The 25,267-nt window shown below is 46.3% G+C and overlaps 1 protein-coding gene across 1 annotated transcript in view; it reads right to left on the bottom strand.

The window, feature by feature from the left end:
* The window catches only part of RNF169 (ring finger protein 169), an 81,065-nt gene that overhangs the window by 15,151 nt on the left and 40,647 nt on the right, over nucleotides 1–25,267 (bottom strand). Inside the window, exon 3 of the mRNA XM_030199995.1 lies at nucleotides 10,899–11,045. Within this exon, the coding sequence (XP_030055855.1) occupies nucleotides 10,899–11,045 (147 nt within the window). The remainder of the gene's footprint in view (nucleotides 1–10,898; nucleotides 11,046–25,267) is intronic.

Raw genomic sequence — 25,267 nt, 5'->3', positions numbered from 1 at the left:
CCGAACAGTGGAAATCATTAGTCAAAGCCAAATACTAGATGTTAAACGGGTACTGGTGCAGTAAGTGGGACAGTCAGAACTCTGATGGAAACTGATCCTCGCGAAAGGAAAACAAAACAGCAGCTGGTTAAAATGAAAGGAGGAAACCACCTTTGTGAGAAAAGGAACTGTTCGCACTAACTCTCACCTCCGTAAAATGAAGGAATAGATCTCTGCAAGAGAGCGCCTGCAGCTCAGAGACTGTCTGGGCCAACAAAATAGCTACCAGAAACACTGACTTAAGAACGAGATCCTTAAGCATCGCTGTACACAGTGGTTTGAACGGAGCCTTCTGCAGGACACGAAGTACCAAATGACTCCAGACACAAAAGTAACCACTGAAGGCTTAAGGTGGGATACACTTTGAGGAAACGCACCACATCTGGGTGCGACGCCAACAAGGACAGAGATGCGGCTGCGATATCAAGGGCCACCACTTGCACCGAAAGAGAGCTGACCACTGGTACTAGCTATGAAAGTCATTTTGGGCCACAGGGTAGCACAGCACCTGCCGCCGTTGCAACAGTGGAATGCGGTCATGTTCCAAATGGCTCAGTGGGAACAGCAATAAGTACACCCACAACCTGACTAGATGACTATACTGTTCCATGTGGTGACGATATGCCGAGGAATTCCCAGGGACCAGGGGAGACAGGTTAGAGCAGATTGACTGCTTGACCGTTTGGCAGTTAAAAAAAAAAAAAAAAAAAAAAATGAAATATGTATGGGATAGTCAGCTATTGTAAAAATGGGGGCGAACCGTGACCTACGTGCTTTACATGCTTAATTTTTGCTTATTGTTTTGCTTCATGTTTTTTGCTGTTCAATGCGTTTGTATGCGGAACATTATTTTATTGCATGGTTTGTGAACATTCTGTACTATAATAAAGATATTGTCAAAAAAAAAAAAAAAACAAACGAGGTCCCCAAGAAAGGCAGCCAGGTTAAATGGTGCGTTTAAATGGCTGGTCTACCAAAAGTTGAATCAGATCTGTGTACTGTGGTCTTCTAGGCCAATCTGGAGCAATCACCAGGCCCTTGTGAAAACAAACTCGATGCAAGACCCTGCCTATCATCGAACACAGGGGAAAGACATATAGCAGTCTGGACTCTGGCCATGGTTGAAAAGGGCATCGAGCTCTTGGAGCCGCTTTCCCGTTTTCTGCTGAAGAACCTGGGGACCTTTGCAGTGTGGCGGGTTCCATCAGATCCAGTATTGAGTCCCCCATAATCTGGTGACTAACCGAAAGGCCTATGCCGAGAGTTTCCATTCTTGAGAGGGTTTGGGGCTTGTCCTCAGCAAGACGCTGAGAGACTTGGAATCTCCGAGATCCTTGACCAGATTTTCTAAATCTTCTCTGAACAGCAGCTCGGGAGCTTAATTAAGCACTGCTTAGAGGCCGCATCCACAGCCCAGTGATGCAACCACAACAAGCAACGTCCTGTCACAACCAAAGACATCTGCTTAGCCAATGCCCAGATAAGATTATACAAGGCATCTGCCAAATACGCCAACCCAGTCTGCACATCTGGGAATTCGGGAGAAGGTTGTGCCCCTGATTCAAACAAAGAATCTGCTGCCTGTTGAATCCAGGACAAACAAGCCCTGGCCACATAGGAGCTGCAGACTGCTGCCTGTAACACAAGTGCGGACACCTCAAAAGAAAGCTTGAGGATAGCTTCGAGCTTGCGGTCCTGCACATCCTTCAAGGCTATTCCTCCTTCCACGGGTTAATGTCATCTCCTTGGTTACTGCAGCAACCAAAGCATCCACCTTAGGCAAATGCAATTTGTCCTGCTCGACTTGGGAAATTAGATAGAGATATGACATAGCCTTGGCCACCTGAAGACCAGTATCAGGCATTGCCCACTGTGCAGAGATAAGCTCCTGCATCGACTCATTAATTGGAAAGGCTTTGGGGGGTTTGGGGGGGGGGGGGTTAGTGCTAGCCATCCTGGGATTAGAAGAAGCTGCCGATTGCGTCTCTAGGGAACAGATTCTCAACGCATGTAAAGCTTTATTGATAAATGCCAAAAGCTTTTCCCTATGAAAAACCCTTACTGCCATGGGGTCATCCACCTCATCTAGCAGAATCCTACCCCTCCTCCAAGCTCTCCAGTCACTGAGCTAAAAGCGAGGGAGGTAGCAAAGTTTGATGGGACAGGAGAGGGGGCAGCAGCCGATGCCACCTCCAACCCCGAGGTGAGGCGTCTCTACTTGGACCTGGAATCCGCCTACATAGGCCAAGAAGCCACCGGGGGGGAGGGGGGGGGCACACCAAATCAGACCCCAGAGCAGCCCTTTTTAAGTAAATAGGCCCAATGTAACATACTAAGTGATGGCAGATAAAGACCTGAATGGTCCGTCCAGTGTGCTCAAGTCACATTCATTCTCAATTCTAGATTAAATCAACAATGAGCATGTATACTTGATCAAAAAATTTTAAGGAGCTGCAGTGTGAATTGAACCCAGTTCCCCAGGACTGCATTAAACACTAGGCTACTGCTCACACAATGTAATAAAATAAACTCCATGGAAAAGGGCTCCCCGCCTTCTGTGCGAGAGAAACACCATGTAGCGGAAGGCACAGAACCTGAACCTGCAATCAGGAGTATAGCAGGAGCAACAACCATGGGATCGGCACCAGAGTTCAAAATGGCTGCTGATACCACGGCTGGCTGAGAAGTCAGCCGTATCTCTTTTGCACGGAAAACTGCTGCACCAATTTCACCGCCATTGTCCTCCGATCCCTCGGGGCCTGAACACCCTCCCGGACAAATTCCTGACACTGCTCTCCGCTTACCATAGCAGGGGCAGCGCTTTACTAGCTCAGCAGTCATTTAAGAAAACGAAATGCTGCAACCTCAAGTGAGCACAAAAACAAAAAAATAACAAAAAAGAAATTTAAAGGTACATTCACCCACCGCAGCAGTGACAGCCTGGAACTGCGGGAGTCCAGGGACAGACCTCACTCTCTCAAACAGCCCACCAGCACCCTGAAAGTGCTATAAGCCCACTGACCCAGAACTGATTTTTTTTTCCAATTTTGTGAGGAAGGAGAAAAAGTAGGAAATGGGTACAGAGAAGGGTCATGTGTGGGGGAGGGACCTGGTGTCACCAGGTGTACCCCCTAAAGCTGGCACCAAATAGCCAGAACACCCCCAGGCTCTACTGAACTAGAAAACTAGAACATGAACTGCAGCCAGATAAAGCCAGGAGCCTGTGGCGAACCATCCATCTGCCTGCTGGAGAGAGAGAAAACTGGCTGGTCAAGGAGCATTCCGTCTCATAAGGCACAGTTCTAATCAGTGCTCTTATCTCCACTTGCTGGTAGACAGACAACCCACATGTCTCTGGAATCATCTGCTGCCGATGCTTAGGAAAGATCTCAATATGTATACTTTGGAATAAAGGTGGAGAGATACAATAGAAACAGTGCTTTTTTTGTACCGGTACGGCACCTTTTTTCCCAGGGCCACCTCAGCTTCCAGATAGCCCTCCTTTCCTTCCTGCCGCCCTGTTTAAATCTTTTATTTTACCTCAAGTCAAGTTGCAGTGGCGGTAGTGAAAGCAGCAGGCCCCACCTACAGCCTTCCCTGCCGCGACTTTTGTCAAAGAGATCAAACTGAGCATATAGTTCATGAGCCCCAAAGTCACGGCGTTGGCTAGCCTGTGTGCCAGATCAAGGCGAGTCACAGGGAACTGAGCAGCAGCAACTCTCTTGCTGCCTGCTTGGATGCTTTCCCTCTGATTCACCTGCCCCTGAGGAAACAAAAAGTTGCATCAAAAGGAGCAAGTGGGTCAGAGGGAAAGCTTTGGGAGGCAGCAAGAGTCATTGCTGCCACTGCTGGGGACAAAGATTAACCTGAACAAAGATGACCTGATTTGAGGTAACCTGAGGGGATGACTGCAGCACAATGAGTTTTATTAGTCACAATTAAAAAAAATTAATCGTGACTAATAAACACATTAGTTGCAATTAAACATGCAGCCCTAAAGTTTATGCAGATAACTAGGTTTACTATTCATCTTTTCAAAATCCCAACTTATTGCCATTACAAAAATGGCAAAAAAGGGTATGATTACTCATACTTAAGACAACTATATGTTGGCTTACTGGTCAGTCAGATTGCCCTTTGGTGATGCTATTTAATTTTCATACAGCCAGTTGACTTATTTCAGTACCTTGGAGTCCCAATTGATTCTGAACTTTCATACTGAAGTGTCACTGTTTTTAAGATCTGTTTTTTCTTAACTCGGTCAATTCCATGCTGTACATAGTTATTTCACATGTGATGCTGATGCATATGTTGTTTCATGCCTTTTTGATATCCAAGCTAGATTACTATATAGTGTATTCCAGGACTCCCTTCTTATATCTGAAACGCCTTCAGTCCTTACAAAATACAGCAGCCCATTTTTATGTCACACTGCAAATTTGATTGCATTCAACTATTTTTTTATCTGTCTGCAAACAAAGGACTTTTCTTTTTTTAACGGGGCAGGAAAAGGGCATGTGGTAAAACAAGCCAGCACGTGCCTAAAACCGGCCTGAGCCCTTACCACCACCCATTGATCTAGCGGTAAGGGCTCACACGCTACATGTGCGGTTACTGGCTGCAACACGGCAAGGAAAAATTAATTCTTACCTGATAATTTTCTTCCCATTAGTCCCAACAGATCAATCCAGAGACTTGTGGGTTGTGTCCTTCTACCAGCAGTGGGAGATAGACAGAACCTCAGAGGTTTGCTATATGTAGACCTGTGCAGCCAGCTGAACCTCAGTATGAACGATACCAAAGCAGTGGAATGGAAACAATAGAAAACTCTCCTGACATTGTCAGACCAATTGCCCAACATACTTCCACTACTTCTATATTTATTTAATTTTTTTTTTTTTTTAAAACAAAGGAACATTCAGAACGAAACCTGAAAAAACTAATCAACCGAAACAAAATCGCAGACAGAAAATCCAGTGGGGGCCTCTGGATTGATCTGTTGGGACTAATGGAAAGAAAATTATCAGGCAAGAATTAATTTTTCCTTCCACAGCGTCCCACAAATCAATCCAGACTTGTAGGATGTACCCAAGCAGTCGACACTCCCAATCCGGCAGAAATCACCGATCCGACGAGTGAACATATGGACCGAAGCCCATGTAGCAGCTCTGCAGATATCTTCCAGAGAAACCAAGTGGGACTCTGCACAGGAGGAAGCTTGAGCACATGTAGAATGAGCACGAATTTGTGCAGGGGCTTACTTGCTCAATGCCACGTAGGCCGAAGTGATGGCCTCCCGCACACAATGGGCTATGGTGGCCTTGGAAGCCGTATGACCCCTCTTACTGCCTCCAAAATGGACGAAGAGACGGTCAGAAAGATGAAAATCATTTGTCACCTCCAAATACCTGAGAAGAGCCCTTCTCACGTCAAGGCAGCAACAGCCCGGAATTGCTTGGTGTAATCTTCCCAGCAAAAAGTCGGCAAATGCAGAGACTGCCCCAAATGGAAACGAGAAACCACCTTGGGGGAAAAATGAAGAACTGTCCTAATCAATACCCCCGCCTCCGTAAAACGCAGGAAGGGGTCTCTGCAAGAAAGAGTCTGCAACTCAAATTCTCTGAGCCGAAGTAATGGCTACTAGGAAAATAGTCTTCAAGGTAAGATCCTTAACCGTAATCCCCGATAAGGGTTCGAAAGGACGCTGAAGCGCTTTGAGAACTAGATTAAGGTTGCAGGATGGCAGAACTGGCATGTGCAGAGGATGCAACTGATTTATGCCCCTCAAAAATCGAACCACATCCGGGTGGGAGGCGATCGACGCCCCCCTGAAGCTGGCCTCTAAAGCATGCCAGAGCTGCCACCTGCACCTTAAGAGAACGAGAGATTTCTGTACACCCTCCTGAAGAAATAGGATAACCGATACCGAAGCCGATGACAATCCCGAACTCGCACAACACAAATCGAAGGTACGCCCCACCCTAGTATAAGCTATCGAGGTGGATCTTTTCAGAGCCTGAAGCATCGTAGCGATAACCGTGTCCGGATACCCTTTCCTTCTCAACTTCGTCCATTCAAGGGCCAGGCCGCAAGACCAAAGGGGGAGAGATCCTCCATCATAACTGGTCCCTGCAGCAAGAGACCGTCCTACGCCTGGAACCGGAGAGGACGATCGAACAGGAGCCTGACCATATCCACGTAGCAGGGACTTCTGGGCCAATCCGAGGCCACCGGGATGACTGGCAATGCCAGTTAGTAACCTGCCCACCATAGGCCACGGGGGAAAGGCATAGAGTAGGCCCCTGGGCCAAGGTTGTAGAAGAGCATCGATGCCTTCAGAGCCCAGCTCTCTTCCCCTGCTGAAGAAACGGGGAACCTTTGCATTGAATGCGGTGGCCATTAAGTCCATCACCGGCATCCCCCAACAGGCAGCTATCTGATCGAAGGACAGAGGGGAGAGTGTCCACTCCCCCGGCTCCAACTGGTGGAGACCCTGCTATATGAGCTGCCATCGAGAGAGAGAGAGAGAGAGAGAGAGAGAGAGAGAGAGAGAGAGAGAGAGAGAGAGAGAGAGAGAGAGAGAGAGAGAGGAGTCTCTGCCCAACAGCAGATCAAGGCCACCTCGCATGCTAGTGGTGCACTCCTGGTGCCCCCCTGACGGTTTACGTAGGCGACCGCCATTGCATTGTCAGAAAGAACTCAAACTGGGCAACCGCGAAGAGACAAACTCCCGAAGGGCCAGACGAATCACCCATAACTTCAAGTGGTTGATGGACCATGACGCCTCCGTCGAAGTCCAAATGCCCTGGGCAGTCTGCTGCAGGCAATGAGCCCCCCAGCCAGACAATGGTCACTATCCTCCAGTCCAGGGTTGCCAGAGGAATGCCCAACACCAGATTCTTTTGACTGAACCACCAGTGCATGATTGTGTGAAGACGGGCCGAACATGGCACCCGAAACTCGTAATCCTCAGAGAGCGGAGACAAATGGCTCGGAAGGTGCCACTGGAGGGGGGCACATGTGAGCTCTGGCCCACTTTACCATGTCCAAGGTGGAAGACATGGAGCCTAGAACTTGTACATAGTCCCAAGCCTGCGGGTTCGGAGTTTGAAACAGCACTCGTAACTGAGCCTGTAACCACTGTGCTTGAGCTGAAGGAAGAGAAACTATCCCTGTTCGGGTACCGAAGCACATCCCCAAGTATTCCAGCGTTTGGGAAGGCGTTAGGCTGCACTTCGGGAAGTTGATCACCGAACCAAGCGACTGAAGCAACCCAACCACTTTGTCGGTTGCCCGCCGACTCTCCTCGAAAGAAGATGCCTGCACAAGCCAGTCGTCTAGATAGGGATGGACCTGAATCCCTTCCTTCCTGAGATAGGCCGCCACTACTACCAGGACCTTTGAAAAAGTCCGAGGCGCTGTGGCTAGGCCGAAGGGCATCGCTTTGAATTGAAAACGACGAGCGAGAACTGCAAAGCGAAGAAAGTGCCTGTGGGGAGGCCAGATTGGAATGTGTAAATAGGCCTCTGAGATCCCCTGGCTGTACTGCTGCAATCACCGATTGGAGGGTTTCCATGCGGAACAGCCAAACCCGTAAGGACCTGTTGACGCACTTCAGATCTAAGACGGGTCGCCAAGAACCGCCCTTTTTTGGAACCACAAAATAAATGGAGTATCGACCGCACCCTCTTTCTGCTGGGGGTACAGGCTGGACGGCACCCAGCCGTTGTAAGTTGAGGCGGGTGTATCGAACGGCCTGCACCTTGGCGGGACATTTGCAAGGAGATTCCATTAAAAAGTTTATCATCGAACGAGTCAATTCTAACTTGTAGCCGTCTCTGATAACCTCCAAGACCCATTCGTCGGACGTTACCCTGGTCCACTCCACCAGGAATAGGGACAGTCTGCCCCCAATAACGGGCTGGATATGGACCAGGGCCCCATCATTGGGCGGACCTGGCTGTGGGCTACTTTCTGTTACCGGAAAGGAAGGCCCGCCTGTCACCTCGAAAGGGCTGAGGTCTGAGACCTTGCTCTCTGAAAAGAGGCCCCGCTACCTGGACAGTAACGCCATGTATCCCTAAACTCAGGTCTAGGTCCCGCCGGTCGTACAAACTTGGCCCTTAGAGTCACCAAGGTCCTTCACAATCTGCTCTAAGTCTGTCCCAAACAAAAGCTTTCCCCTAAAAGAGGCCACATCTGCAGATCAATGCTGCAACCACAGCCAGCGACATGCGGTGACCACTAAGGAAACCTCCTTCGCCAAAGCCCTCAAAAGATCATAAAGAAGGCTAAACAGGACTCCAAGGCTGGCAAAACAGCCACAAGATCTTCTGGAGAGGAGGCCTTCTGTACCCACGATAAGCATGCCCACGCCGCATAGGAGCCACAAACTGAGACCTGCAGGGAAAGGGCCACTACTTCTAGGACAGATCAAGCAAGTCTCCAACTTACGATTCTGAGGGTCTTTGAGCGCCATGCAACCCTCCACAGGGAGAGTGGTTTTCTTAGTGACCGCTGTGATTAAGGAATCCACCGTAGCGACCTTCAGCAAGTCTAAGTCAGGAGCAGGTAGCATGTAAAGATACAACATAGCTCTAAGCAACCTTAAGCCCACTGTCCGGTGTATCCCACTGCGCCGAAATAAGGATCTTCATGGTCTCATGCACATGAAAGGAACGAGGTGGACATTTGGTGCCAGACATAATAGAGGGCACCGGACCTGTTCCCCCTGACGATTCAGGAGGGAAATGGCCAAAATCTCAAAAGCCCTAACAATCAGGGAGGGAAGCTCTTCCCTGTGAAAAAGGCGGGCAGCCGTCGGATCATCCCCCTCCTCAGAGAGCAGGGTGACCTCATCTGCCAAATCCAAAGATTCTGAGGAAGAGCCTGGAGACAAAACCGGGCCATCTGTGTCAGATAGCTCTTCGGGATCCAAAATCTTCACCCGGGGGACGTTTTGGAAGGAAAGGCTGCAGCAACCGAAGTTTGCTAAGGAAGAGACAGAGCTGCCTGAAGAGAAGCTCCTGATTTCTTCAAAAGAAAGGCATTGAGCATTAATAAAACAAAATTCGGGGAAAAAGGAACTGAAAGGGACTTCCCTGCTCCCTGAATATCGCTTCCCTCCATCGGAGCCTGTGCCACAGAAGCATGCTGTACCTCTTTCTCTATCAACCGCCACGTGCGGAGCGGGTCGCGCCTGAGAGGAAAAAATGGCACTAACTGCCCCGAGGAAGCCACCAAAACTATCTCCTGTGCTTCCGACTCACCAGACACCTGAGGGGAACCCCCGTCGCGCTGAACACCCACTGCGGGCTGACGGCAGCAGGACTCTCACTCCCCCGATGCTGCTCTCCGGCCCCCACACCGGGAGCAGCACTCAGCCGCCTCAAAAGGCGCTGACATGCTTCACAAACGCCTGCCCCAAAACTGACTCGGCAGAACGTCTAGTTGCTCCGTATGATTAAACAAAAACAAAGTCTCTTACCTTTTTTTTTTTTTAGTCAGGAGAGAAAGGAAGCACCCGATCAGGCCAACAGTTCCGGGCGACAGAGGAAAGGTAGGGGGAGACTGGGAGGGACCTGGCACCACCACGTGTACACCACAAGCTGCAAACAGCCACTCAAACCCTGTCTGTGCTAAACTACGCCCAAAGGACACCAGTAGCCAGAGCTGCACAGAGATGTCCCTCCATCTACTAGATAGAGAGAATATTGAGGTTCAGCTGGCTGCACAGGTCCACTTATAGCAAGCCTCTGAGGTTCTCTCTATCTCCACCTGCTGGTAGAGTGACACAACCCACAAGTCTCTGGATTGATCTGTGGGACGCTATGAAACTGCTCATTACCTCTGGAAATGGTGCACGTGGAAGGAAATAAATCATCTAGGTGTTATGGGCGCAAGTCAAATCTGAAATTACCGCCGGGGGCACAGTAGTCTTATGTGGGCACATGCTGCACGCGCACAGCAGAGCCTAATGCACCTTTGTGAAAGGGCCCCATAATCATTTAATGCTCCTTTCACTAGCTATTGGCCACCTGGAACCTAGAAAGACTACATTTTTCATTCTGGCTTCTTTTTTGTGGAAGGAGTCTTCCTTTGAAACTGAGCTGAATGTCAAGAATATTAAGACTGCACTAAAGACATTTCAGCTAGCTTTCAAGGGTTTATGCTCCATAAGTACATAAGTATTGCCATACTGGGAAAGACTAAAGGTCCATCGAGCCCAGCAGCCTGTTTCCAACAGTGGCCAATCCAGGTCACAAATACCTGGCAAGATCCCAAAAATGTACAAAACATTTTATACTGCTTATCCCAGACATAGTGGATTTTCCCCAGTCCATTTAATAATGTCTATGGACTTTTCCTTTAGACTCTGGATCACAGAATGAGTCCATTGTCAAAAACTGTCACTTGTCTACTAGTTCCTATTGTTAGTTTTTTTGCATAAATGACCGCTTTCCTTTGTTTTTCACATTAAACTGTAAACCAGTTTGATCTGTGCACCAGTAAAGGCAGTATATCAAATTCAACAAACTATGTTGAGTTATACATCCAGTAAACAAAAAGATATGCATCATAGCCTATTAGATACTGTATCAAGTTGGCAGATTTCTCTCTTGCATAGGAGAAGGTAACTAAGCAGAGCCCAACACTTCCCTTGGTAACTTTTATCGTGCTGTAAGAAAACCACACACTACCAGTCAACTATACGTAGCTTCCTGCTTTATATCTGCTTACATTGCCAGTAGTTTGGGCCTTACACATGTGGACACATAATGGACAGCAGAACCCCTCTGTCTACCATCTTACTAGATGCATCCTACAAAATCTGTACCCTTATCACTTTCTATACTTACACATGACTGACTGAGTTTAATTGCTAACAGCTCATCTTTTCTCAATTGCTCTTGCATTCTCCTCTTCTCTTCTTCCGTTTCCTCTTGCAGCAACTTATGAATCAGCTCTTCTGAAGCAATCTCCTCTTGTTTTTTCTCTTCCTTCAGCTAAAATATGAAGTTAAATAGGAAAGTGTGAAAAATCCAAGAGTACCCTAGACATTACACCAGTTCAAGGAACTTAAATCCCAACAGGCATTCTGGAGTCTTCTTAAAACAAAAGAATCCTTCAGTCTGAACAGTGCTGAAGAGAGGGATCTTGCAAGGTCAAAAGGTAACAGCATAGATAACATCACTGTCTGAGCAACTTCTCCAGCTCGAAGATAAAAACCTGGATCTAGGGGTGATGTTGGATTCTAGGCTCTCGAGCTACAGATCAATGAATTAAGATCTATAAGATCATTCCTGAGTCCTGGAAAATTTCAGGTTATTGCACAGTTTAACACACTTTAATGATTGTAATTCCTTATATAGAACTGCTGTGAATCTAAGGACAAGAATGCATTTTTTTTTTTTTTACAAAATACTGCAGCTAGGCTGATTAAGTTGGATACATTTCAGGAGGATTCTCCATAATTACACGTTACATTGGTTGAAAATGGAGCAGCATATTTATTTTAAGGTAACATATCTGGAATATAAGAGTTTTTATGGTTTGGCATCAGAGAATGCGACTCAGCTATCTATTTCACCTTTTTGTTCTAAACTAACTTCAGATTTTCCTTCAATGAAAAATGAAATTAAAAAAATCAATTTGGGAACACTCTTTTGGGTACTGAAGTGCTAAAATTTTGAATAGTGTTCCAGTTCATATTAAACAGGAAGTGTCTAGTGATATAACCAGTTTTTATTTAAAACAACTGTTCTGGGCTCTGATTGGCCTGGAGTTTTGAGAATTACCCAGCAGATGCTGAATGTTACTTCAGATCTCTTTGCTGAGGCTCTGTGAACAGTTCTGTCCTGACCTTCCCAGGTACTGTTTAGATAGATTTTTAATTAGTGTTATAATTGATCCTTATTTCAGTCACTTGTTACTGTTTGCTATTTGCACATTTTTGTTCAATGTTCAATTTTTATGAAAACAAAATTGTTTGTTCGCTCTGCTTGTCTGGACTGATGAAGAATCCTGGTGGTTTGTGTTGGATCTGTGAGTGCTTTCTGGGAACTGTGGAACCACTGGGAGTGTGGCTCCAGTAACCTAGAAATCACTGGGGATAATTTGAGAGTGGAAGACTCACCCAGAGGCAGTTGACAGTTGGTGGGAGAGTGCTAGTGTAGAGCAGAAGCAGCAGGTGTAGGCTGACCTGTGCTGGGGACAGACCCTCTAAGTGGCTGCAGGGTAACCTCAGGCGAGTGGCTAGGCGTTTCGTGACAATGTAAAACTTTGTAATTTAACAGTGATAGACGAATACAGACTGTTACGGTAGGATATAGCTAATAGTTAACCTCTGGAACTTATTGCCAGAAGATGTAGCAACAGCAGTTAGTGTATCTGGGTTTTAAAAAAGGTTTGGACAAGTTCCTGAAGGAAAAGTCCATAGTCTGCTATAGACAGACATGGGAAAGCCACTGCTTGCCACCCTGGGATTGGTAGCATGGAATGTTGCTATTTGGGTTTCTGCCAGGTACTCGTGACCTGGATTGGTTACTGTTGGAAACAGGATACTAGGTTAGATGGAGCATTGCCAGTATGGCTATTCTTACGGCATGTATTTTTCAACTATGAATGGTATCTATTTGAACCAGTAAAGATACAAGAGATACTTATGAACATCATTTAATGGAAACTGTTTTGGAAATTAGATTGGAGTCCAATGACCATTGTGAAGAATTAAAAAAAATAAAACAACAAAAAAAACTTTCTATAGCAATCCACCACTTAAGCACAAGTCTATTTATTACATATGGGAAGTACTACAGCAAGCATGTCAAACACTGCCCTCCAGAAGGTCTGCAAACCAGTCAGGTTTTTAAGATTATCCCTTATTCTTAAGATATTTACATGCACTCTGTTTTATACAAAAGAGTATTTAATAGAGCTGTACAGACTAGCATATTTTACTGTTTGGAAGAATACATATAATGGGCATCACTCTTTAACAAATAAAGCAGCAACATGAAATCAGAGATAAGTGTTGCTTTCAGTAGATCTCTGAATTATTTGTATTCGAATTTAAATAACTATTTGGCCTTGAACTGAATATAAATTTGGAACAGCCCTAATACATTACGCATATTCTAAAAACCAGATTGTCCATGCCCTCACACTACAAGTTGTGCCCCATTTAAAATGGAAAGGAAGTTGGTGAATATTTGACTTAAAAACCTAAAATACGGGACAAATTTAGTACGTTACAGGAGCTGGAAAAACTGGTTGAACAGATCCTATTAACTGCCCAGCCAACTTTCAGTACAACATCTTGCTAATAGTTGGAGACATCGAGATCTACGTGTTTTCATGCTATCCCTATTCAGTGGTATTACACATATGGTTAACACTGCTGAATATGTATAAGTCACATATGAAGTGTCCATGCACATATACATAGATTATGTGGCATGGAGGCGTAGCCTAGTGGTTAGTGCAGTGGACTTTGATTCCTGGGGAACTGGGTTTGATTCCCACTGCAGCTCCTTGTGACTCTGGGCAAGTCACTTAACCCTCCATTGCCCCTGGTACAAAATAAGTACCTGAACATATGTAAACCTCTTTGAATGTAGTTGCAAAAACCTCAGAAAGGCGATATATCAAGTCCCATTTCCATTATCTGAATAGTGGGACCACTAGGTATAATACCCTGAATATGGACGCTATATGCTCCATGAAGGAATCCCAGGATAACTGGTGTCTAACTACTCCTTATGTTCTATCACATTCTGTGATCCCTTAATCATACAGTGCTCCCTTTTATCAGCTATTTCTCACCTGAAATCTACTAGGCAGACTACATTTTCTTTTTGGCTTCCTTTTTGTGTAGTAATTTTCCTCAGAAACTGAGCTGAAATGCCTATCACGAATTTTAAGGCTGCACTCAACACATTTCAGCTAGCTTTTCAGAGTTTAGGCTCTAGACTATAGAATGAATCAGCCAGTTAAAAAAAAAAAAAAAAAAAACACCCCATCAAAAACAACAACTCACTTCTACTAGTTCCTATACGTAAGTTTCTCTGTGTGATGACTTCCTTTGTTTTTCACATTAGCTTGTAACAAAAATACTGCCATTCCGCTCAAGCTTTTTCTATACTGAGTGCAATGGCAGCCATAGGAGTTTTAGATTGAGCTAATGACAAATTAGCTGAAGCTGATATACCTGGCTTTTCCATATCTGTGTGAAAAGTACCATTTATATGTATAGCAAAGATACTTACCTGTAGCAGGTATTATCCAAGGACAGCAGGCTGACTGTTCTCACATGTGGGTCGACGTCCATGTCGGCCTAGGAATCGGCATTTTGCAAGCAAAATATTTAAAAAGTTTTGCCAGTCTTCTGGCGTGTTCGCATGCGCGGACTGATTTCTCGCCCGTTGTGTGAGCACTTCTCTTCAGTTAAATCAAAGAGCATATAGAGAAATAAACAACAACTCCAAAGGGGAGGTGGGCGGGTTTGTGAGAACATATCAAATCCTTGCTCAAAGCCCACCTCTTCAATGTCTCTTTCGGCACCCAACCATTGTACCTCTATCCAAGAAATCTAGACTGCCCCCAATTTGACTGACTGCACTTTTTTGTCCTTTAAATTGTAAGCTCCTTTAAGCAGGGACTGTCCTTCTTTGTTAGATTGTACAGCGCTGCGTAATCCTGGTAGCGCTTTAGAAATGTTAAATAGTAGTAGTAGTATATAGAGAAACAACTGTCCTCACATGTGGGGTTATCCCTAGCAACCAGGCTCACTCAAAACAATGAACATTGGTCAATTGGGCCTTGCAACGGCGAGGACATAACAGAGATATTGACCTGAAACTATAAACAACTGAGAGTGCAGCCTGGATCAAAACAAAAATGGGTCTAGGGGGGCGGAGTTGGATCCTAAACCCCGAACAGATTCTGCAGCACCGACTGCACAAACCGACTGTCGCGTCGGGTATTCTGCTGAAGGCACTAGTGAGATGTGAATGTGTGGACTGATGACCACGTTGCAGCCTTGAAAATCTCCTCAATGGAGGCTGACTAAGTAAGCCACCGACACAGCCATGGCTCTAACATTATGAGCCGTGACATGACCCTCTAGAGTCAGCCCAGCTTGGGCATAAGTGAAGGAAACGCAATCAGCTAGCCAATTTGAGATTGTGCGTTTTCCGATGTCGACTCGCCTCCTATTGGGATCGAAAGAAACAACTGGGCGGACTGTCTGAAGTGCTTTGTCCGCTGCACGTAAAAGGCCAATGCTCTCTTACAGTCCAAGGTATGTAAACTGCTTTGACAATAGACTGGTTCAGATGGAACTCCGACACCACCTTCGGCAAGAACTTAGGGTGCGTGCGGAGGACTACTCTGTTGTGATGGAACTTGATATAAGGGGCATGTACTACTATGGCCTGAAGCTCACTGACTCTACGAGCTGAAGTACTACTACTATTTAACATTTCTAAAGCGCTACCAGGGTTGCGCAGCGCTGTACAGTTTAACAAAGAAGGACAGTCCCTGCTCAAAGGAGCTTACAATCTAAAGGACAAAAAGTGCAGTCAATCAAGATTGAGGCAGTCTAGATTTCCTGGATAGAGGTACAATGGTTAGGTGCCGAAAGCGACATTGAAGAGGTGGGCTTTGAGCAAGGATTTGAAGATGGGTAGGGAGGGGGCTTGGCATATGGGCTCAGGGAGTTTATTCCAAGCATAGGGTGAGGCGAGGCAGAAAGGGCGGAGTCTGGAGTTGGCGGTGGTGGAGAAGGGTACTGAGAGGAATTTGTCCTGTGAGCGGAGGTTACGGGTAGGAGCGTAAGGGGAGATGAGGGTAGAGAGGTAGTGAGGGGCTGCAGATCGAGTACATTTGTAGGTTAGTAGGAGAAGCTTGAACTGTATGCGATACCTGATCGGAAGCCAGTGAAGTGACTTGAGGAGAGGGGTGAAATGAGCATATCGGTCTAGGCGGAAGATAAGAGGCGCAGCAGAGTTCTGAACGGATTGAAGGGGGGATAGAAGGTTAAGTGGGAGGCCAGCGAGGAGTAGATTGCAGTAGTCAAGGCGAGAGGTAATGAGAGAATGGATGAGAGTTCGGGTGGTGTGCTCAGAGAGGAAAGGGCGAATTTTGCTGATGTTATAGAGAAAGAAGCAACAGTTCTTGGCTGTCTGCGGACAGAGAAGGAGAGGGAGGAGTCGAAGATGACTCCGAGGTTGCAGGCACATGAGACGAGGAGGATGAGGGTGTTATCGACTGAAATAGAGAGTGGAGGGAGAGGAGAAGTGGGTTTGGGTGGAAGTAAAAGCCACCAAGAAAACAACCTTCCAGGCCAAGTACTTCAGATGGCAGGAATTCAGTGACTCAAAAGGAGCTTTCATCAGCTGGGTGAGAACGACGTTGAGATCCCATGACACTGGTAGAGGCATGACCAGGGGCTTTGACAAAAGCGAACCTCTCATGAAGCGAACTAAAGGCTGTCCAGAGATAGGTTTACCCTCTATATGGCGATGATAAGCACTAATCGCACTAAGACGAACCCTTACGGAGTTGGTCTTGAGACCAAACTCCGACAAGTGTAGAAGGTATTCAAGCAGGGTCTGTGTAGGACAAGAAAGAGGATCTAGGGCTTTGCTGTCACACCAGATGGGAAACCTCCTCCATTTGAAAGAGTAACACCTCTTCGTGGAATCTTTTCTGGAAGCAAGACTCGGGAGACACCCTCTGAAAAGACCCAAGGAGGCAAACTCTAAGCTCTGAACATCCAGGCCGTGAGAGCCACAGATTGGAGGTTGGGATGTAGAAGTGATCCCTCGTTCTGAGTGATGAGGGTTGGAAAACACAATCCAATCTCCACGTTTCTTCGGAGGACAACTCCAGGAGAGGGAACCAGACCTGACATGGCCAGAAGATTGCAATCAGGATCATGGTTCCACAGTCTTGCTTGAGTTTCAGCAAAGTCTTCCCTACTAGAGGTATGGGAGGATACGCATACAGAAGGCCAATGTAGGAGAAAGGCATCTGACGCTAGTTTGTTGTGGGCCTGAAGCCTGGAACAGAACTGAGGGACCTTGTGACTGATCTGAGTGGTAAAAATCTACCGAGGGGGTGCCCCATGCTCGGAAGATCTTGCGGAGTACGCCCATATTCAGTGACCACTCATGAGGTTGCATTATCCTGCTCAACCTGTCAGCCAGACTGTTTACGCCTGCCAGATAAGTGGCTTGCAGAAACATGCCGTGACGGCACACCAAAAGCCACATCTGGACAGCTTCCTGACAGAAGTTGAGATCCGGTATCCCCCTGTTTGTTGGTGTAATACATGGCAACCTGATTGTCTGTCTTAATCAATACGATTTGGTTGGACAGCTGGTCTCTGAAAGCCTTTAGAGCGTTCCAGATCGCTCGCAATTCCAGGAGATTGATCTGAAGACCTTTTTCCTGAAAGGATCAGGCTCCTTGAGTGTGAAGCCCATCTACATGAGCTCCCCACCCCAGGAGGGATGCATCCGTTGTCAGCACTTTTTGAGGCTGAGAAATTTGGAATGGACCTCCCAAGGTCAAATTGGGAGTCACATGAACTGTGGAGGCCATGTGGCCCAGAAGCCTCAACATCTGCCGAGCCGTGACCTGTTGAGACGCTCGAGCTATGGACATCAGTGACAGGAGGTTGTCTGCTCTTGCCTCAGGAAGATAAGATCGAACTGTCTGTGTTCATCAGGGCTCCAATTAATTCCAACTTTTGGACTGGAGTGAGAAGGGACTTGGGGTAATTGATCACAAACCCCAGTAGTTCTAGCACCTGAATAGTCATTCTCATGGACTGCTGAGCGCCTGCCTTCGAGGTGCTCTTCACCAGCCAATCTTCTAGATAAGGGAACACATGCACTCCTAGCCTGCGTACCGACGTTGCTAGGCACTTTGTGAATACTCTGGGCATAGACGCCAGACCAAAAGGCAGCACACAGTACTGAAAGTGCTGAGTTCCCAGCCGAAATCAAAGAATTCCTGTGAGCTGGAAGTATCGAGATGTGTGTGTAAGCATCCTTAAGTCCAGAAAGCATAGCCAATCGTTCTCTTGAATCATGGGAAGAAGGGTGCCCAGGGAAACCATCCTGAACTTTTCTCGAACTAGAAATCTGTTCAGGGCCCTTAGGCCTAGGATGGGACGCATCGCCCCTGTTTTCTTTTGCACAAAAAAGTACCTGGAATAGAATCCCAGCCCTTCTTCCCCTGGTGGAACGAGTTCGACTCCACTGGGCTTTAGAAGTTCAGAGAGTTCTTCTGGAAGTACCTGCTTGTGCTGGGAACTGTAAGACTGAGCTCCCGGTGGGCAATTTGGAGGTCTGGATTCCAGACTGAGAGTGTATCCGAACCGGACTATTTGAAGAACCCACAGGTTGGAGGTTATGAGAGGCCACCTTTGGTGAAATAACATCAACCTCTCTCCTAACCGGTATGTCGTCCGGAATGGACACTTTTACTGAGGCTATGCTAAGCCCGTCCCTTGCTTAGACGTACACTGGTGAAGAGAATGAGCGCACTGGGGTTGAGCCTGGGCAGGCTGCCGAGTGTACCTACGCCTAGAGTAGGTATAGGGGGCACTCCTCCTTCCCCCAAGAAACCTCCTAGATGAGGAGGCAGTAACAGAAGGTGCCCGGTGGGAGAGAGAATCCACAGCATCATTATGCTTCTTGATTTGATCAACTAGATCCTCTACTTTTTCTCCAAAAAGATTGTCCCCCCGGCAAGGAACATCTGCCATCCACTGCTGGACAGAATGATCCAGGTCAGAGCCACGCAGCCATGAGAGACTGCGCATCACTATGCCTTGAGCAGCGATTCTGGATGTCATGTCAAAAGTACCCCTGGCCAGGAACTTGTGACATGCCTTCTTCTGCCTGACCACCTGACGAAAAGGCTTGGCCAGCTCCATAGGGAGTGCATCAACCAAGCTGGACAGTTGATGTATTGAGTCCCGCAAATGTATGCTCGTGAAGAGCTGGTATGACTGGATCTTGGCAGCAAGCATAGCGGCCTGATACGTCTTCCTTCCAAAAGAATCAAGAGTCCTAGCTTCTTTGCCTGGTGGCGCCGAAGCATATTCTCTAGTACTCCTAGCTCTCTTGAGGGCGGAGTCCACCACCATGGAATTGTGGGGTAACAGACCTCATCAACACAGGTTCACCGTGGATCCGATACTGGGATTCAGCTTTTATTGGGACCACGGGGCCAGACAGAGTGGTTGACCAGTTTCGCATAAGGACTTCCTTCAGTACCTTATGCAGAGGAACTGTCACAGCCTCTTTAGGTGGAGAACAATAGTCCAAGACCTCAAGCATCTCAGTCCTGGGCTCATCCTCAACCTCCACAGGGAAGAGAATAGCCGTAGCCATTTCCCAGACAAAAGAGGAATAGGACAGAGTCTCCGGTGGAGACAGTCTCCTTTCTAGCAAAGGGAAAGGATCAGAGAGAATCCCAAAAGGACTCAGAAAAGAAGTACCTGGGATCCTCATCTGACTCCCACGAACGCTCCTGCTCAGTGTCGGATAAAACCTGAGTTAAGGTGCTTCGACACTGGACGTGACTTGATGCCAAGGAACAATGTCCTCTATGGAGATGTCGAGAGGTTGATGCCCTGTCCGACTGCGGCGAAGCTCCCTCCACCGATGTCGAAGGGGAATCGACCTGGGTGGCTGGTGGCATTGCAGTCGAGGACCTCACCACAGTTAAAGGGCCAGACACCGCTGCAACAAATGGTACAGAAGGCGCAAGCACCCCTGACACCGAAGCTGACTGACGTAGCAGTCCCTCCAGAAGTTCTGGAAACAAGGCCCGGATGCGCTCATCGAGAGCCACCATCGGAGAAGGCTGCGGGGTTGGTGGAACAGGCGGTGTCAGAATCTGTGGAGGCTTGGGAGCAGGTACCGGGCTGCTAGGAGACAGACGCATCGGCACCTCCTGTATCGAGGGGGAGCGATCCTCTCAGTGCCGACGCTTCTTGGGTGCTGACTCTCGACGTCCCGGAGCTCCCGGTACCATGCGAAGGAGAACAATAACGGTGCTTCTTCGCCTTCGCTAGACGCCCATCATAGAGACTCCTCGGTAACGATGAGGACGTGGAATCCTCACGCCTCCTCGGGGCCGGGTCCGATGAAGGCCGGTCCCAGAGGGCCTGCATAACAGGAGGCCTCGAGGCAGGTGGAGACCCACTCGATGCCTCACTGCTCCCAGCACGAGTTGGTCTCATAGCAGCCATTACCTCTCTCCCTGACGTTGATGCTCCCTTCGATGTCGACACTGCCGACCTCAGTACCGATGTCAAAGGACCAGACTGAGCCCTCAAAAGTTTTTCTCATTGGGCCTCTCGAGACGCTTGGGTTCGTTTCTTCATGCGAAGACACAGACTACAAGCAGCTGGGCTATGATCGGGCCCAAGGCACTGAATACACCAGGCGTGGGTATCGGTACCTGAGATAGTCCGGTTGCACCGAGTACAATGCTTAAAGCCGCTGGGATTCTTCGATGACATGGAAGGAAAAACAGCTTCAGCGAGCCCAGCATCCTGTCCACGACAGCGGCCAATCCAGGCCAAGGGTACCTGGCAAGCTTCCCAAACGTACAAACATTCTATACATGTTATTCCTGGAATTGTGGATTTTTCCCAAGTCCATTTAGTAGCGGTTTATGGACTTGTCCTTTAGGAAACCGTCCAACCCCTTTTTAAACTCTGCTAAGCTAACCGCCTTCACCACTTTCTCCAGCAACGAATTCCAGAGTTATACGTTGGGTGAAGAAACATTTTCTCCGATTTGTTTTAAATTTACTACACTGTAGTTTCATCGCATGCCCCCTAGTCCTAGTATTTTTGGAAAGCGTGAAGAGACGCTTCACATCCACCTATTCCACTCCACTCATTATTTTATATACATCTATCATGTCTCCCCTCAGCCGTCTCTTCTCCAAGCTGAATAGCCCTAGCCGCCTTAATCTTTCTTCATAGGGAAGTCGTCCCATCCCCGCTATCATTTTAGTCGCCCTTCTCTGCACCTTTTCCAATTCTACTATATCTTTCTTGAGATGCGGCGACCAGAATTGAACACAATACTCAAGGTACGGTCGCACCATGGAGCGATACAACGGCATTATAACATCCTCACACCTGTTTTCCATACCTTTCCTAATAATACCCAACATTCTATTCGCTTTCCGAGCCACAACAGCACACTGAGCAGGTTTCAGTGCATTATCGACGACGACACCCAGATCCCTTTCTTGGTCCGTAACTCCTAACGTGGAACCTTGCATGACGTAGCTATAATTCGGGTTCTTTTTTCCCCACATGCATCACCTTGCACTTGCTTACATTAAACGTCATCTGCCATTTAGCCGCCCAGTCTCCCAGTCTCGTAAGGTCCTCTTGTAATTTTTCACAATCCTGTAGCGATTTAACAACTTTGAATAACTTTGTGTCATCAGCAAATTTAATTACCTCGCTAGTTACTCCCATTTCTAAATCATTTATAAATATATTAAAAAGCAGCGGTCCTAGCACAGACCCCTGAGGAACCCCACTAACTACCCTTCTCCATTGTGAATACTGCCCATTTAACCCCACTCTCTGTTTCCTATCCTTCAACCAGTTTTTAATCCACAATAGGACATTTCCTCCTATCCCATGACCCTCCAATTTCCTCTGTAGCCTTTCATGAGGTACCTTGTCAAACGCCTTTTGAAAATCCAGATACACAATATCAACCGGTTCCCCTTTGTCCACATGTTTGTTTACTCCTTCAAAGAATTGAAGTAAATTGGTCAGGCAAGATTTCCCCACACAACGTGGAGAAAGAAAAACTGAGAAGTGCTCACGCGACGGGCGGGAAATCAGTCCAAACATGCGCGGTGCGTGCTGCATGCGTACCAGAAGACTCTGGCAAAACTTTTTAAATATTTTGCTTGCAAAATGCCGATTCTTGGGCCGACACAGACGTTGACCCAAATGCGAGAACAAGCAACCTGCTTGTCCTCGGAGAAAGTGAATGAACATCAGTCCCTATACATATCATAGGCATTTGCAGCCCTCATCCTACCCTTTTTGCTCTATAGAGCCATATGTTGGCTAAAACTTTAGCCAAGAGTTTTACATCCAAATTAAGGAGAAAAATTGGGTGCTAGGACGAATAAGTGGGGTCTTTCACAGCAATACCTGCCTCAGTCATATGTTTGTTTAAAAATCTTGGTCAAGGTAAGGGCCAAATATCCAGCAAATTCTTTATAAAGTTTAGATGAAAGACCATCGAGCCCCAGTGATATGCCTAGCTTAAGTGTAGCTATGGTCTTTAATTCTGAGTAGCCTTATCTAGCATTTGAAGCAGATCCTCTCTCAATATAGGTAGGGAAGTTCTCTTCAAGTAGGTCTCAATTACAGAACTCAAAAAAACTTGCACTGTTGAAGTAAAGGAGCTTTTGATAAAAATCTAAGAAAAAACAAACATTCTTACATCAGCTTTGTGTTTCCAACTAATGTGTCCCTCATCTGTAATAGATGATACTTGTGCCTGCAATTTTTTGGCTTTCAATTGGTAGGCCAAAAACCTGCTTGCTTTGTTTCCTTCCTCAAAGTAAACTTAACAAGCTGCATCTCATATTGAACACTCCAGCCCACAAACTCTGAAGTTGACATAGGTATGTTTATCATGTATCATTTTTTAAATAAAGGATGTTTAATGATCGATGCATTTATTTATTCTATTATTTATTATAATTTAATATGAAATATTTTAATATAAAGAATTTTTAGCATATATGTATTTATGTATCTAAGTCTTTATTGTTTATGTATTTTTTGATGGTTCATTGTTGTAGTGCACGTGGACTTCTGATGCAAGCACCGTTGACAAAACACGGCCTGTGTCGAGTTGTGTGTTTATGGTGGTATTCAAGTTTAGAGGTAGGGTTCCCAAACACCACTTACTCCCAATGAGACAAGACATTTCCTTGCACAGCTGGCTGTCTCATTTCACACTCTAAAGTCTACTTACTAATCCACTTGATGAGGGGGGCCCCTAATAAAAACCTTAAATCCATCCCACAGTGCTCCTGTAGAGATATTATGAGAAGTACTGGGGATGAAGTATTCCTCAGACCTCTATCCCCTAATTCTATATACCACTCAAAATTGTGCGTTATATATCTATATCTATAGTATCCAGCTGGAGGTGCCTAATTTTCAGCTCTCCCAGCTTGAATTTACGCAAAGAGGATTTACTCCATTGCTGGTACAACAGAATGGAATAAGCTACCGGTTGCTCTTAGGAAGCAGAAGAATTTGACAATGTTTAAAAAAAAAAAATGAACTGCTAAAACAGCACAGGCTGGTTTTGAATTACAATTGGTTATCAATAGAAATCAAACAAAATAACATGGAAAAGAAAATAAGATGATACCTTTTTTAATTGGACATAACTTAATACATTTCTTGATTAGCTTTCGAAGGATGCCCTTCTTCGTCAGATCGGAAATAAGCAAATGTGCTAGCTGACAGTGTATATAAGTGAAAACATTCAAACATTACTATGACAGTCTGACAGGGTGGGAGGATGGGGGTGGGTCGGAGGTATGCATGGGGACATCAAAGCATATCATTGATATTCTAACAGGATGGGTGTAGATAGGTGAGGGGAGGGTGATCAACAGAGAAATACAGCTTTATGGTTTATAATGGGTTAGGAACCCCAGATCCTTGTTAAGTCCTTTCTGTTGGGTGTTAAAATATTCAATCATTCTGACTTCAAAGGTCTTACGTTCTTGTATGGTTTTAAAGTTACCTTTCAGGATTCTCACTGTGAAGTCACTGGTACAGTGTCCTGGTTCTGTGAAGTGCTGTCCCACCAGGGTGGGGGCCCTACTGGCTGTATTGTTCATGTGATGTCAATGTAAATTGAATCTTGTCTTAAGCATCTGGCCTGTTTCTCCAATATAGCATCCTTCGTTACATTTTTTACACTGAATGATATATACCACATTGGAAGATGAGCAAGTGAAAGATCCCTTTATGTTGAATATCTTTCCTTTGTGGATAATTGTGGGGCCTGTGAAATATTTTGGCATAGTTTGCAACTGGATAAATTACAGGGACGTGTGCCCTTCTGTTCCTTTTCAGCCTGTGATGGAAGTTTACTTCTGATTAGCTTGTGCTTTAAGTTGGGTGGCTGTCGGAAGGCCAGTACTGGTGGGGATGGGAACATCTCTTTCAGTTATTCATCCTCCTGGAGTATAGGTTGTAGATCTTTTATTTTCCTCAGTTTTTCCAGCTCTGGATTGTATGTCACTACAAGGGGGATTCTGTCTGTGGGTTTTTTCTCCTTGTACTGTAGCAGATTCTCCCTGGGTGTTTTGAAGGAGGAGGCAATATTCTTGGAGATTATTTTGGGGTTGTAGCCTGTCTGAAGGATGCAGTCAGGCTTTTAAGGTGTCTGTCTCTGTCCCCTGGGTCACAGCAGATACGGTGGTATCTTGTGGCTTGGCTGTAAATGATGGATCTTTTTGTATGTGAAGGATGGAAGCTGGAGCCGTGGAGGTAGCTGCATCTGTCTGTGGGTTTCTTGTATATAGATGTTTGTATACAGCCATCACTGATTGAGACCATGGTGTCCAAAAAATTGACTTTTTCTGGGGAGTAGTTAATTTTGAATCTGATTGTAGGATGGTATGTATTGAAGGCAGAATAAAATTGTTTCAGAGTTTCTTCACCCTCCGTCCAAATCATAAAAATGTCATCGATGTACCGGTAGTATTTTAGAGGTTTGGTCTGGTGTGTATTTAGAAATGTCTCTTCCAGCTCAGCCATAAAAAGATTGGCATATTGGGGTGCTGTAGGATGCTATATTGGAGAAACAGGCCAGATGCTTAAGACAAGATTCAATTTACATAGACATCACATGAACAATACAGCCAGTAGGGCCCCCACCCCGGTGGGACAGCACTTCACAGAACCAGGACACTGTACCAGTGATTTCACAGTGAGAATACTGAAAGGTAACTTTAAAACCATACAAGAACGTAAGACCTTTGAAGTCAGAATGATTGAATATTTTAACACCCGATGACCCGCTGCCCCAGGACCGACTGCCCTAGCGCCCCCCGCACTATCCGCTACAAGCAGAGTATAAATAGGGTAAAGAAATAAAATTAATGCAAGTCCCCTTTAAGGGGG

The sequence above is a fragment of the Microcaecilia unicolor genome, chromosome 4 (genome assembly GCF_901765095.1).
Source record: "Microcaecilia unicolor chromosome 4, aMicUni1.1, whole genome shotgun sequence".
Classification (NCBI taxonomy): domain Eukaryota; kingdom Metazoa; phylum Chordata; class Amphibia; order Gymnophiona; family Siphonopidae; genus Microcaecilia; species Microcaecilia unicolor.
This window is presented reverse-complemented; position numbering and strand designations above follow the sequence as displayed.